Genomic DNA, 16280 nt, shown 5'->3' on the forward strand with positions numbered 1-16280 from the left:
GTGCTGAGGATCCAGAAGGTCCTACAAAAGAAAAGAAACATGGGAGGCTTGGCCCTCCTGAACCTATAGTTCTACCACTGGCAGCCACCGCAGAAAGAGTATGGGGATGGGTGAAGGAAGTTAAATGGCAAAGCCTAATCTTTTTCTGCCCTTTCTTTCCTTCTACTGAAGATTCTGGTCCTTGTCACTCCTTGCAGCATCTCATCCAGATGAAGATTCTTTGTGTGTCAACCTGAAGTTAGATTGTAGGTTATTAACTGCTGGGGGTATCCAAACCATGCCTGATCCTATTCAGTCAATGTCTAAACGTCCACACTATCAGCAGGGATCACTGAATTGTGATCGGGAGCAGGAAGTCTGGATGATTTTTGCCTCCATCTCCTAATCCAGAAATGCCAAAGCTAATTATAGTGTTCCATGTGCATTCCTAACTGAGAGAGGCTAATCAGTACAGGCTGGGACATTGAACTTGTGATCTTGTTGATCTGTGTTTTTTTAATTCATTCATGGAATATGGGCATTTTTGCCAAGGTAAGAATTTATTGCTCATCTCGAGTTGCTGTTGAGAAGGTGGTAGTAAGTTTTTTTTTTTTTTTTTTTTTTTTTTTTTTTTTTTTTTATTTATTTTTTTTTTTTGTTGCAAATATATACTTTATTCATAAAATATCTGAAAGAATATTACAAACATTTCAAAAAGCCCATAATATTCAAGTTTTTTTACATAGATCATGCATCTGAGGTGCTTCAATACAGCCAAAACAAATTACAGACATTTAATAAGTTGCCTTCTTTGCAATGGAGTGGGTCGCTTGGCTATTTCAGAGGGCAGTTAAGACTTAACCTGTGATTTTTGAGTCACTTGTAGGTCAGACCAGGTAAGGACAGCAGATTTCCTTCCCGCAAAAGTGCATTCGGGAATCAGATGGTTTTTATGACAATCTGGTAATGAAATGGTTACCATTTATATTCCAGATTAAGTTTTTTAACGGAACTAAAATTCTTCACTTGCTATAATGGAATTTGAACTCGACTCTGATCATTGGTCCAAGTGGTTATGTTATTGGATTGCTCGACCTGTATCATAACCACAATGCTACCATACCCAATTTAGCTCAGCAACTCACTGGGTTAACTTTCTGAGCCAGTGGCAGAATCCATTTTTTTCCTCCTCGTTTGTGGATTCACACATATAAGCATGTGGACACTTACACTATCGAAAGCAACCAATGGAGAAAGACACGTGCATCTCCTGTTCAATATTCCTGTAATTTAAAAATACTTTTAGAGCAGTTTGGGAGTAATGACTCTTTCCTTGCTGACCTGTGGGGCAATAACTAGCCTTTGCTTTGTGTCTTCCTGCAGTGTTATCACCTCTGATCAGTAAATTCATTGATTCGAACAGGAGGCTTATTTAGAACACTTGGTCAGCTAACGTGGAGAAGGTGCCCGGGTGGTGTGGGGACCCAGGGCTCTCTGGTTTCATATGGAGTTGGAGTCCTGTAGGAGGACAAGTTTGGGGCACTGGCAATGGCACCATTTCTGTTGGCACCAACAAAGTACTCAACAAATCCAGTGGTGCAGGTCATGTTAAAAATATAGAGGCAACTCCGCCAACATTTTAAGTTGGGGGCAGTTTCAAGGCTGGCCTCGATTTGTGCTAACCATCAGTTTTAGCTGGAATGGCTAGATGCCTAATTTTGTGCATGTAGAGAGAGTGGGTTGGAGAGAGTGGGGATTTATTTTTGGAAGGGCGGTTTGCCAGTTTGGATGAGCTGAAGGAGAAGTTTGGACAGGTTTCGATAACTCCAGCTGCTGAATTTTGTTCAAAGGTTTTTTTCTGGCTTACTGGAGCGGATTCTCTCCTAAGCAGGAACAGAGGAGGGTAGTACGTCTGGCATGTATGTGTGGATAGTGGGGGGAAGAGCTGGTTTTGGTGGAAGGGGTGAAGGGAAAATGGGTGTAGGAACTATGGCCACGACTGGAGGAGGGGGTGTGGAACGAGGCACTGCAGGGGGTGGATGTTACGTTTTCAAGTGCGCAAACAAGCCTTATTCAGCGAGGGTGAGCTCATTTTTTGAGAGGGGTGGAAGATAGGTGCGAGCACTGTTCAAGGGGGCCCGCACACCACATGTTCTGGTCGTGTTCTAAGCTGGTGTGTTTCTGGAACTCTTTTTGATATCATGTCGGCGATCCTAAATATGGAGCTGGCAGCTATTTTGGGGGTTTAAAACGAACTGGAGCTGCGGATGGGTGAGGGGCAGATGATTTGGCCATTGCCTTGTTGGTGGCTCGCTGGAGGATTCTGTTGAGTTGGAGATTGGCGTCGCCTCCGAGTGCCTCGGCATGGCTGGGGGATTTTCTGGGAGTTTTTGCACCTCGAGAAAGTCAAGTACACTGTAAGGGGCTCAATTGATGGGTTGTATCAGAGATGGCAGCCATTTATATTGTATTTCAGAGAGTTGATCCTCTTAGCTGTTTCCTTGGGGGAGGGGTGGCAGGCGGGAGTTTCTGGTCTTTTTTTTGTGCTTGGTTTCTCTTATTTTCTTAAAGTATTTGTTCTGGGTTTGGTAATTGTGTATAAAATGTTAAAAACTTAATTGAAACATTTTTTTTTTTTTAATTAAAATACTTGGCATATTAGCTGATGGGTCTTTTCTGGTTTGCTAAAATTTGCAGTATGTAATAATTGTAACATGTGATCTTAATAAAGTCGAGGGCTGATTTCAAATCTGCAATTTTTCTTTCTCTTTTTTTAAAGATGGAGTTCTGGAAGGGATATACCAGCAATTTGTACACCACTCCAAGCAACAACTCTGGCCTACGTGTGGAGCGCACTGATGCGATCTACGTTGTCGTTCCTCTCCTCGGTGTAGCATTATTAATTGTTATTGCACTCTTTGTGATCTGGAGGTGTCAACTGCAAAAGGCGACTCGACGTCGCCCAACATACTCACAAAGCAGGTACCTGACGAGCCGCACGACACGGAGCCTACCTCGGGTCCTTGTGCATCGGGAGACGTCACATGCTCAGACAGATCCATCTCACCACGAGCAGGGTACCAGACCTACTTTAGACCGCAGTGAACCCAGTGGCCCACCATCAAACAGAACTCTATATGTGCAGGAACAATCTGCATCTGTCTCTTCTAGACTATCCAATGCTACACCCCCACCTTCATATGAAGAGGTCACTGGTCATGTGGAAAGTAGCGGGGAGGAGACAAGTACACCATACAGTGATCCACCACCAAAATACGAAGAGATTGTTAGAGTGCATCCTGCTGTATCACGCCAGAACACCACCAACAAGTAACTGACTGAGGATTGAGAACACTTAATTGATGATGATAGCATGTTGATATGAGAGACCTCTTACTTTCAGACAACAGTCTCTACCTGTGGTTACTTGGGTAAAATTTACTTCCAGAAACCGTGCAAGTGTCCAGGTGGCCCATAGTATTCAAGTAAAGCAAACGTTTAGTTAGATGAGAAGGTCGATGGAAATCTGTTACTTTTTAAAAACAAAATTGGGTTGTACTTTCTCATTCTGAGAGGAATGCCTTGCAGAGACAGTAATGAATTTACTTTGTAGTTCATTATGCAGGGTAAAGGAGGTGCTTACCCCCTTGAATACGTGAAAAATACCCGAATTGTAGCCAAATTAAATTGGAAAAATAGTCCGAATCAGCAGTGTGACTCTGTGTTACCACTGTTTTGATAGCCAATGCCAGGTTGATATTTGCTATATGTGGTTCTATTTCTTTGTTAATACAGCACCACTGCCAGTTGTCATGTTTTCACATTACTCACAAGGCTTGTGCACAAGCATTGAGAGAGTAAATGCTGTAAGAGTCTTAAAATGCAGTGGCCTTGATCAACCCTTTGTTTATTGGGATCTGCAATGTATTTTTAATTTAAGCACAGAAGAGAAGGAATGCCTTATAAGCAGACTTCTGCTTCCTCAGTTTATACTTGAAGTAAACTTCAGGGAACGGGACATAGCTTATGCTATTGGTCAAGAAATCTGCAATTCTAAAACTTGCCACTGCCACCAGATTGCAAGATGCCCAGCCCCCAATTCCAGGTCTGGGGGTGAGGATGGGGGAGGGGTTGCAGCTGGGATCCTGCCCCACATGCCTGTTCTTTGCTCTAATCAGCTGTGTTTTGAAGTTCAGAACAGTTTAAGAAAAGTCATTGCAACTGAGTGAAAGTTCGCAGCTTAATTTGTGCTAATGTTGACTGCAAATGTACCAGTCTGACAAATATAAGTACTTGCTGGGATAATTAATGTGTCGTTTGGAAAATAAATGGCAAGAGAATTAGAAGTTTAAAGGAAACATATTAATAGTAATATATTAATAATTTCTTTATCTAAATGGGAAACCATCTCCATCTCAAATTTTGTCATGTTGCATTTTTATTGAATTTTTTAGAAACTGAACGTGTAAATGTCTGCTTATTAAGCATTGAGGTAATAGAAATGGACGATTGCATGTTTCACACAAAGGTAATAATGAAGTGCTGTAGATGCCTAGGTTTTCCATGACTTATCCTGGAATCCTAATTGATCTTCTAGACTCTTTCAGGGGTTGAATTTCACATGGTTTGGGCCAATAATATTTGTCATTTTGAGTCAGTAAGTTGTTTGCTGAAGGATTATGATTTTTGTTTCTTACTAATCCACTAGACTTTCTTGAGCATTCAATAATGATTTTACCACAAGCTTACTTTTGATTACATCATCAAATAAATGTTCAGGTGGACAATTTTTATCAAGGTAGGAAAAATCTTTCAACCAGTGATTACAGCCATATAAAATGTGGCTTTAGAATACTTGGAAAGATCTTTACTTTACATTATACTTAGTATTTAATAGAGAGAGCCTCTTCCCATTCAATAAGGATTCCATTGGGGCAGCTGAAATGGTTCTTTTCATCCAAGCTTCATGTTGTCTTGGATTCTTTCATTGCCCAGTTACCACCCTTGAAGCTGTTCAGCAGTTGAGGGTCTTAAATCATGTTTTTCGACACCCTTGTTCATCTGATCTGATTTATTTTAGGAATGTATTAGAAGTTTAAAGTCTAAGGTCAATAACAACCCCCCAAAAAGGTGGCAATTTGACTTTATCAGTAAAATTCTTACCTTCATGTTTAAATCCCTTTTTAGTCTGACCATTCCCTACCTTGGAAGCCAGTCTTATAACTTTGCCATTCTCTCCCAACTTTTGTACATTCTACCTTGCCTTAATCCCACTCTTGGCAAAGCACCTTGGTTCCATGCTTTAGAATTCCCTCCCTAAACTTTTCAAACTTCCTCTCTTACTTTTTTAAGACATTCCTCGAAATCCACCTCCTTGACAAAGCTTTTGATCGTCCGTTGTCCTGTACACACCCCCCCCCCCGAACATCTCCTTTGGCTTAACATTCACTGTTTGTCTGTTTACACTTCTGTGACGCGCCTTGTATTTTTTCTTGCATTAAAATATGCTAGATACATGCAAATGTTGCATTTGTGAGGGTGCATCTATGGTATATTTCTTTGAGAGCAGTTGATGTTTTTGTTCTTATTTCACTTCTGAAATTATTTTCCACGCTCACCCTGCCTGGTTGACTGAACTGTGTTGCAGCTTGCATTATTACCCTCTTATTACCCCGCGAAACCACTGCATTCTTGTTGATTGGAAAAAAGTTTTAATAATTGTGGAAAATTGATGACTGCACTAATAAATATAAAAATGCAAACTTTAAACAATGTAACCTATGCTTTTTTATCCACTCCAGCACTGAATTCAAATGCTTTTAGATTGGACGGTGGCTGGGCTACCTTCCTTTCTCATTGCATTCATTGGAAAAAAATAACTATATAAACTTTAACTTACTTTCACAACTAATTTCTTAGTGCTTTGTGCATTGTAAAACAATTGAAATGTGCAGTGCTTCAAACACTAAATATCCAGTGGGTTTTTGATGGCGGTAATCACCTGAGGTGATTCCTTTCTTGAATTGTGTTGTGTGGATCAATAAAGTTTTTTTTTTAAAAAAAAGGTTTGTTTGAGATTCAGTAATACTGTGCAGAAGTCAACTGAATGATAATAAAATGAATTAAGGCATCAGATGCAATCTCTTGTACTTTGGCGCTACTTTAGACCGAATTAGGGGAGACAGTGGCGTTGTGGTATTGTTGCTGGGGTCTCCGGTTTGAATCTCACAATGGCTGATGGTGAAATTTGAATTCAATAAAAATCTGGAATTAAAAGTCTAACGATGACCATGAAACTACTGTTGACTATCGTAAACACCCATTTGGTTCACTAATGTCCTTTAGGGAAGGAAATCTGTCGTCTTTACCTGGTCTGGCCTAAATGTGACTCCAGAACAATAGCAATGTGGTTGATGCTGGCCCATGAACAAATTTAAAAAAAACGTTATTATAATGTGAATATGCACACCTGTTCCACCTTGAACAGCTAAAAAGAAATATTTTTCTTTTAATTTTTGACGCTGCTAATTCAATTAGCTGTAGTACGAAATTTGAACAAAAAACATTTGAACATGAGCCTAAAAAGAATGGGATTAGCAGCATAGTCATCCTTGTTTGAGAGGTGACATCTTTCTGGGTCTGAGGTTAAAGAGGTGAATGGTGGATCTGAGATTTCCTTCTTTGTTCAAGGGAAAGTTAGCAGTTAATTGCAAACGCACAATCCGATTAATGGAAGTGGCCAAAGGCACTTAACAATTTTCAGAGTAATTTCAGAGTGATCCTTTTGAAATAAGGAGGAATTGGGAAGAATAAGTTGGCACTAGAATAATTTTGAACAAAGACGGCGAGCAAGTTAATGTAAAGTAGGGGCATCAAGGTGGCGCAGCGGTTAGCATTGCTGCCTCACAGCGCCGAGATCCCAGGTTCGATCCCGGCTCTGGATCACTGTTCCTGTGGAGTTTGCACATTCTCCCCGTGTTTGTGTGGGTTTCACCTCCACAACCCAAAGATGTGCACGGTAGGTGGATTGGCCGTATCTTTTTATTAAAACAGTAAAAAATATATACAAGGCCAAACAGTACAAACACTAAATTTGTGTTGGAGAAACAGGGTACCCTCCCCTCAGTACCAACGCATGGGGAGGGGGGTAGGATACTCTGATTAAAACAGTTCACAACATAGTTGTACAAAAAACAAACGGTACAAGCACTAAACTTTGCGCTGGAGAGTCCAGATACCAACAGAAGGGAAAGGGAGGTGGGGGGGGGGGGGGGAGGGACGGAGTCGGGGTGTTGGTGGAGGGGGAGGGCAGTAAGACACTGCCTGAACTATCTACGGAGGCAGAAAAACATAAGAATCTTCAATAGTGATGTGCCAGATTCCGGGAGTCCCCCAGAGGGGGTGACGGGCGACAGTGTCAGGCACGAGTGAGCCCTGCACCCCAATGCAGAGAGCCTCACGTGCACCTTGGAAAAATGAACTGGGTACACTAAATTCATTTAAAAAAAAAAGTTAATGTAAAGTATAAAAGATGGTGCTTCACTGTCCACTTTGAATCAGTGGGACATTTTAAAAATTTGTTCATGGGATGTGGGTGTCGCAGACTGTGCTAGCATTTATTGCCCATCCCTAATTGCCCTTGAGGGGGCAATTAAGAGTCAACCACATTGCTGTGGGTCTGGAGTCACGGAGGCCAGACCGGATAAGGCCTATTTCCTTCCTTCAAGGACATTAGTCCTTTAGTGAACTTGGGTTTTTACGACAATGGTTTCATGGTCATCATTAGACTTTTAATTCCAGATTTTAATTGAAATCACATTTCACCATCTGTAATGGTGGGATTCGAACCCAAGTTCCCACAGCATTACCCTAGGTTTCTGGTTTATTAGTCCAGTGACAATACCACTACGCCACCACTTCCCCAATGCATTTATAGTGTAGAAATACTTACAGACTTCCGCAGCAAGTTACTTCACAAATTCTGTTTTATGCCTATTTGTTACAAACCACAATACGTATACATCCTGTACAGATGGGTTATATTTAGCAACCGGGACCCCTAAATGATGCTTTAAGTCTGGTATTTCATCCTTCGTGATGAGTAAGTAATCTGGAAGACGAGGCGGTATGCGGCGCAGTAGTTAGCACTGGGGCTGCGGCGCTGAGGACCCAGCTTGGAATCCCGGCCCTGGTCACTGTGTGGAGTTTGCACATTCTCCCCGTGTCTGCGTGGGTTTCACCCCCACAATCCAAAGATGTGCAGGTTAGGTGGATTGGCCACGCTAAATTGCCCCGAATTGGAAATAAAATTTAAAAAAGTGGTACTCTTAAAACATTTTTAAAAAAGTAATCTGGAAGACATGCATGTTGAGTCCATATTCCTTGATGGTAAGCACCAGAAATAATTTGTAAAGTTTCCTCATGTTCAATTAAATCCTGTTACTCAGGAGAAGTGTTTAGATGTTATTTCTATTAGTCACCATAAAAAAGTATGTTCTAATTTACCAGTGGGTCAATGCTAGACTCTTCATCAAGTTCCATATGTAATACCCATTTTGAAAATAATATGTGCAGCAAAATATTATTTCTGAGGTTCAGTGTCCCTGGGCGGGATTTTCTTAGCCGAAATCACGTCCCCGTTTAATTGTTCAACATTTGCGCGCGCAAACTACATGGCGCGGGTAGGGGGCCATTGACGGAGGGCCCCCCCCCCCCGCGATTCTCCGCACGCAACTGGCAGAGTTCCTGACAACGTGGTTCTAACCACTTAGCGGCTGCAGACTCAGACCGCAGCCGCCCAGCAGGGATTGTTTACCGGGGTGGCCTCATGGATGGCCAGGCAAGCGATCGGGCGGCACCGACCCGCGGGCGCGCACGATTACGGGGCGGGGGGGGGGGGGGACATTGAGGCAGTTACGATAATGGGTAAGTACTAGTGGAATGTGACTAGTGGTATATCACAAGGATCTGTGGTAGGGTGTCAATTATTCACATTATTATTCACATTATTCATTAACGACTTAGATGATGGCACATAAAGCCACATACAAATTTGCTGATGATACAAAGTTAGGTGGCATTGTAGACCGTCTGGATGATGAATTACAGGGAGATATTGACAGAATAGGTGAATGGACAAAGTTGTGGCAGATGGAATTCACTGTAAGCAAGTGTGAGGTTATCTAATTCGGACCAAAAAAGGATAGAGCAGGCTACTTTCTAAATGGGAAGAGGTTGATGAAATTGAGTTCTTTCTGTCCAGTCTGGTCTCAATCAAAAGGCTGAGTTCGGATTTGTAGATACTGTTTTATTTTATTTCAAATAGCTTGCAAGCCAGACTCACTCTGATAACAGAAGGACCAACATTGTTCCTGAGATCCCCAGAGCAAGTGAACAAAGGAAGCACAGCATCTGGTTTCATACATATGGATTCAGCCTCAAATTTCACATACCCACGACCAAATAAGGTAACGGTGACAAATACAGGATTCTTATAGGCCCTTTTCCCACATTCCTTGCCTTGGGCCTCTTTCTCCCAGCATCCTTTGCAGTATCATTTGCGCAAAGAACTGGTTCTAATAGCTCCCATCCCCCTCTCGCCATGCTTTGTCCAATCTCTTTGTTCACTCCCTGCAACCCGAATTAATGTCCATAAAGCACTATTCTAGCACAGGGCTAAACCGCTGGCTTTGAAAGCAGACCAAGGCAGGCCAGCAGCATGGTTCAATTCCTGTACCAGCCTCCCCGAACAGGCGTCGGAATGTGGAGACTAGGGGCTTTTCACAGTAACTTCATTTAACGCCTACTTGTGACGAGCGGTTTTCATTCATTTCATTTTCATTCTAACTGGTCATCCCAGTCTAATGCTCTTCTTTAGTTCAATTCCTCAAGGTTAAATCCAGTGGAAGTCCAAATAGACTTGGGGGTTCAGGTGCCTAGATCTTTAAAATGCAATGAACAATTGCAGAAAATAATTTTAAAAGGCTAATGGAATGCTAGACTTTATATCTAGAGGATTGGAGTAAAAATGCACAGAAGTTATACTGCAGCTATACAAAAACCTGGTTCGACCCCACCTTGAGCAGTTCTGGACACCACACCTTAGGAAGGATATATTGATCTTGGAGGGAGTGCAACATAGATTTCCAAAAGGAGGATTACACAAATTAGGTCTATTTTCACTAACATTTAGAAGGTTACGAGGTGATTTAATCCAAATCTTCAAGATATTAACAGGAAAATGGATAGGTTGATAAAGATAAACTATTTCCACTGGTTGGAGATTCTAAAACTAGGGCACGTAGTCTAAAAATTAGGGCCAGACCGTTCAGGAGAGATGTTAGGAAACACTCCTTCACACAAAGGGTGGTGGAGGTTTGGAACTCTCTCCCACAAACAACAGTTGAAGCTAGAACAGTTGTTAATTTTAAATCTGAGACAGATTTTTGTTCAGCAAAGATATTAAGGAATATGGGCTAAAAGCAGGTATATGGAGTTAAGCCACAAATTATGCATGATCTAATTGAATGGCAGAGCAGGCTTGAGGGGCTAAATGGCCTACTCCTGTTGTTCCTATGATTTATCAAGAAGATGGTTGCTGTACCATCTCCAATCAAATCTGCAGCTGCACAGTGAAGCAAGGACGGTGCTATAAGCGACTATGAAGATCACCGTGGCCTTCGACTTCCACATCAACAAATCATTCCTGGCTGGAGCTAGTGACATTGCCAGCATCTTGAAGTTTGCCATTCTGCACCAGTAGGGTAACAAACCCAAATGAAAGGAGAGGCGACTTCATTGTGTTCTCTCTGACCACTCTAACCAGAAGGAAATAGGAGGAGCCGGCACTTAACTTTTCCAGGATAGTGAGGTTCCCAGTCATGTAGGAAGCTATCAACTGCACTCTCGGCACCATGTCTCAACTGGAAAATATACTGAAACCATAGAAACATGAACAATAAAAGAAGGAGGAGGCCATTTGGCCCTTCGAGCCTGATCTGCCATTCATTATGATCATGGCTGATCATCAAGTTCAATACCCTGATCCCACCTATCACGCCCCCCTCTCCCATATCCCTTGATCTCTTTAACTAATTCCTTCTTGAAATTACATAGATTACATAGAACATACAGTGCAGAAGGAGGCCATTCGGCCCATCGAGTCTGCACCGACCCACATTAATCCCTCACTTCCACCCAATAACCCCTCCCAACCCTTATGGACACTACGGGTAATTTAGCATGGCCAATCCACCTAACCTGCACGTCTTTGGACTGTGGGAGGAAACCGGAGCACCCGGAGGAAACCCACGCGGACACGGGGAGAACGTGCAAACTCCGCACAGACAGTGACCCAGCGGGGAATCGAACCTGGGACCCTGGCGCTGTGAAGCCACAGTGCTAATCACTTGTGCTACCGTGCTGCATTATACAACATTTTGGCCTTTCAGTGGATAGTAAATTTACTTTCAGTGGATAGTAAATTCTGCAGATCCACCACCCTGAGTGAAGAAATTTCTCCTCCTCTCAGTCCTCAAACTATGACCCCAAGTTCTGGACTCCTGCCACCATTGTGAACATTCTTTCTAAATTTACCCTGGCCAATCCTGTTAGAATTTTGTAAGTTTCTGTGAGTTCCCTCTCACTCCTCTAAACTCCAATCAATATAATCCTAACCGATTTAGTCTCTCCTTATATGACAGTCTCACCATCCCAGGAATGAGCCTGATAAACCTTCGCTGCACTCCCTCCATAGCAAGAACATCCTTCCTCAGATAAGGACACCAAAACTGCAAACAATATTCTAGGTGTGACCTCACCTGGCATTATACAATTGCAGTAAAACATCCCTATTCCTATACTCAAATCCTCTTGCTCTGAAGGCCAACATAGCATTTGCCTTCCTTACTGCCTGCTGTACCTGCGCGCTTACTTTCAGCGACTGATACAGGAGGACACCAAGGTCTTGCTGAGAATCCACTTCTCACAATTTACACCCATTCAAATAATAATTGGCCTTCCAATTTTTGCTACCGAAGAGGATAACCTCACATTTATCCACATTATAAGGCATGTACCCATTCACTCAGCCTGTCCATATCCTGCTGAAGCATCTTTGCATCCCCCTCACAGCTCACTCTCCCATCCAACTTTGTATCATCTACAAATTTGGAGATAATGCATTTAGTACCCTTGTCCAAATCATTAATATATAATGTGATAAGTGGTACTACTCCCTTAACATGCAATTGGGGAATGCAACCATGCACAGAGCAACATATCAGTGAATGCCTGCTGTCCTGCACTAGTCAGCCATTTCTATCATATTTGAGCATGGTGACTAGGGGTGCTCTACACATTGCTCATGTTCCCCTATGCTACCTGCCCATACATGGACATAACATTTATAATGAAAGTCATGCATATGCAAACTCACTGGATCCTCCAAATCTTTGTGGTCTGCGGCTTGCTACACAACTTGATGCTCATAAGGGTGCAGGCTTTACCACCAGGTCTTCTATGGGAACCTCAAGAGATGGAAGAGGAGCAACTTGGGAGGTATCCGGGATCCCATTGCTCCAAACAGGCTGTCCTTAAGAGGTTAATCAGGCTCTGGTTTCCTGAAACCACTCCCATGTCACTGCTGCTGCACAATTCTCTACAAATCCATCCCTTTGCTACAGACCATCACAATGCCCCTTTCCAGAATTTTGAACTAAAAGTCAACCCAAACAATCAAGTCTATAACAACTTTATCTAAAGACATTTCCAACAATACACAGAAAACTAACTCTTTTCCCTTATGCATTCCGTTAATCACAGAGTCACAGAATAATACAGCGCAGAAGAGGCCCTTCCAGCCCATCGAGTCTGCACCAACACATGAAAAACACCTGACCTGTCTCATTTGCCAGCACTTGGACCATAGCCTTGAACGTTATGACGTGCCAAGTGCTCATCCAGGTACTTTTTAAAGGATATGAGACAATCCGCCTCTACCGCCCTCCCAGGCAGTGCATTGCACTGTCACCACCCTCTGGGTAAAAAAGTTTTTCCTCAAATCCTCCTTGAACCTCCTGCCCCTCATCTTGAATTTGTGTCCCCTTGTAATTGACCCTTCAACTAAGGGGAACAGCTGTTCCCTATCCACCCTATCCATGCTCCTCATAATCTTGTGCACCTCAATCAGGTCACCCCTCTGTCTCCTCTGATCCGGCAAAAACCCAAGCCTATCAAACCTCTCTTTATAACTTAAATGTTCCATCCCAGGCAACGCCCTGGTAAATCACCTCTGCACCCCCTCCAGTGCAATCACATCCTTCCTATAATATGGTGACCAAAATTGCACACCAGCTGTGGTCTCCTACATGACCTCCCTGCTTTTGTAATCTATGCCTCGATTGAAAAAGGCAAGTGCCCCATTTGCCTTTTTCTTTAAAAAAAAAAAAAGATTTTTTTTTTTTAAATTTAGAATACCCAATTCATTTTTTTCCAATTAAGGGCAAATTTAGCATGGCCAATCCACCTAACCTGCTCATCTTTTGGGTTGTCGGGGCGGAACCCACGAAACACAGGGAGAATGTGCACCATTTGCCTTTTCCCCCACCCTATTAACCTGCCCTCTTTTGCTTAGCCTTGTGTTACCCCAGTAGCTGGGTATGTTTGGTGGAAGACTGATGACCTTTAGAGGGGAAGATTGTTGTAGATTTGCACAATGCATTCAAGTAGCTATGTGCCTTGAGGGCCAAACTGTGGATTCTAGAATATTTTCAGTGGGTTGGAAGATAACAAATGTAACACCACAATCGAGAAAGGAGGGAGAGTGAAAACTGATAACTACAATTCAGTTTGTCTGGCATCAATATAGAATCACAGAATCCCTACAGTACAGAAAGACGCCATGCAAACACATTGGCCTTTCACCCCTTGCAGACAATGACTTTCGGACACCAACTGTAGTGATGGCCACAGCTCTCTGAGGCTGCTCAGAGAGGGGGCTGCAGAGGGGCAGGTGGCAGCCACACAGGCTGGAGGGCCAGCTGCCCAGCAGGCTGAGGGGGCTCTGGATGAAGCCCCATGTGTACAGCAACTGCATGTCATTTGAGAACCTGCTGGACCGGGCATGCAGACGGAGACTGCGGATGAGCAGAGAGACTGTCAGACATATCTGCCAGATGATGGCACACCTGGCACTGCGGGGGTATGGGAGAGGACACCCACTCCCGGTAACTGTCAAGGTGACGATCGCCCTTAACCTTTATGCCATGGGTACCTTCCAGTTGCCGAGTAGGGACCTGTCCGGGATTTCACCGACACCGGCGCACAGGTGCATCTGTGCCCGTCACGGACACCCTACATGCACAGACGGACAGTACCACGTGAACCGCGCCCACCAGGAAGCACGGGCAGCGGGGTTCACTGCCATCGCTGGGATCCAGGAGGTGATCGCTGGGATCCAGGAGGTGATCGATGGCATGCATGTCGCCCAACGGCGGATAACAGGCCACTACACACCAACAGAAAGGGCAACCACTCCATGAACATCCAGCTAGTCTGCGACCAACAGATGCGCATTATGCACGTCTGCGCCGGATATCCGGGCAGTGTACACGACTCCTTCATACGGGCACACTTGGTGACCCCCGACATATTTGAGGGGCACCCCCCCTCAGCTGCGGGGCTGGCTGCTGGGCGACAGGGGTTATCCACTGCGGTTGTGGCTGATGATGCCTATCCGGAGGCCACAGACTGACGCGGAGACCTGATACAACGATGCCCATACAGCGACCAGGGGTGTGGTCGAGCGGTGCTTCGGAGTCCTGAAGATGCGCTTCAGGTGCCTGGACCGCTCTGGAGGGGCCTTCCAGTACGAGGCTAGGAGTGTTGCCTGCATCATGGTGGCCTGCTGCATCCTCCACAACATTGCGCAGCAGAGGGGCGATGTGCTGGAGGAAGAGGAGGAGCAAGGGCAGGCCTCATCAGACAAGGACGATGAAGGGGACGGGGACAATGAGTGGGACGTGGGGCCCGGGCAGGCATGGGAGGCCGCACAACACCATCGCCAGGGCAGCACGCACGGGCGCCCTCAGGTTTCACCGACTGGGGGGGAGGGAGGTTGCTGGCCAGGGGCACGGACATCACCATCCCAGACCCACACCCCCTCATGCCACCAAACCACCCGCATGCACACCCCCTCCACGACACATACCTGCAGTGTGACGAGGAGGGAACTTTTAGGGTGTTGGAGGAGGAGAGTGGATGACGGTAGCAGCAGGGGGGTGGGCCAGGTGGGGTGCGAGGCATGGGCCCAGGAAGGGTCATGGCTGATTGACAGGGGAGGGGGGAAAAGAGTGTCCCCCAACCAGGCTGGTCACGTGGAATGTTCGTGGTCTGAATGGGCCGGTCAAAAGAGCCCGATTGTTCGCACACTTGAGGCAGCTGAAAGCGGACGTAGCCATGTTGCAGGAGGCACAGTTGAAGCTGGGAGACCAAGTTAGACTGAAGAAGGGATAGGTCGGACAGGTGTTTCATTTGGGATTGGACTTTAAAACAAGGGGCGTGGCAATTCTGGTTAATAAAAAGATGGCATTCGAGGTGGGAAAGATAGAGGCAGACCCAGGGGGTAGATTTATTATGGTTAGTGGGAAGCTGGAGGGAATGGCTGTGGTGTTGGTGAATATATATGCCCCAAACTGGGATGATGTCATGTTTGTCAGGAGGGTGCTGGGGAAGATTCCGGACCTCGACTCGCACCGGCTGATTATGGGCGGGGGATTTTAACACGGTTCTGGATGCAAGATTAGACCGGTCGAGTTCCAGGTCAGGAAAAGTATCAGCAATGGCGAAAGAGTTGCGGGGGGGTTTATGGAGCTCGGGGGGTGGGGGTGGATCCATGAAGATTTGGGAGGCCAAGGAGTAAGGAGTATTCATTTTATTCCCACGTGCACAAGGTGTATTCCAGGATAGACGTTTTCGTCCTTGACAAAACGCTGTTAGCGGGGGTGGAGGGCACTGAATACTCAGCAATCATGGAGTCGGATCACGCCCCACCTTGGATAGACCTACAGGTGAGCACAGGAAAGACCCAGCTCCGGCAGTGGAGGTTAGATGTAGGACTGTTAGCGGAGGATGAGATCTGTGAGCGGGTGAGGGAGGCCATTTAAGGGTACATAAAGAGCAACGACACGGGTGAGACCGCAGCAGGGGTGGTTTGGGAAGCGTTGAAGGCGGTTATCTGAGGGGAATTTATCTCAATTCGGGCCCACAGGGAGAAGGCTGAACGGGCTGAGTTCGACAGGCTG

At 44.8% G+C, this 16280-nt stretch overlaps 1 protein-coding gene across 8 annotated transcripts in view; it reads left to right on the top strand.

Annotated features, from left to right (window-relative positions):
• The window catches only part of LOC140420998 (group XIIA secretory phospholipase A2-like), a 227093-nt gene extending 221050 nt beyond the window's left edge, over positions 1–6043 (top strand). For all 8 annotated transcript variants that reach the window (XM_072505240.1, XM_072505237.1, XM_072505241.1 and 5 more), the window contains one exon: positions 2759–6043. In XM_072505240.1, coding sequence (XP_072361341.1) covers positions 2759–3313 — 555 coding nt within the window. In that variant the 3' untranslated portion in view covers positions 3314–6043. The remainder of the gene's footprint in view (positions 1–2758) is intronic.
• The last annotated feature ends 10237 nt before the right edge of the window (positions 6044–16280 follow it).

This window comes from Scyliorhinus torazame, chromosome 5 (assembly GCF_047496885.1).
Source record: "Scyliorhinus torazame isolate Kashiwa2021f chromosome 5, sScyTor2.1, whole genome shotgun sequence".
Taxonomy (NCBI): Eukaryota; Metazoa; Chordata; class Chondrichthyes; order Carcharhiniformes; family Scyliorhinidae; genus Scyliorhinus; species Scyliorhinus torazame.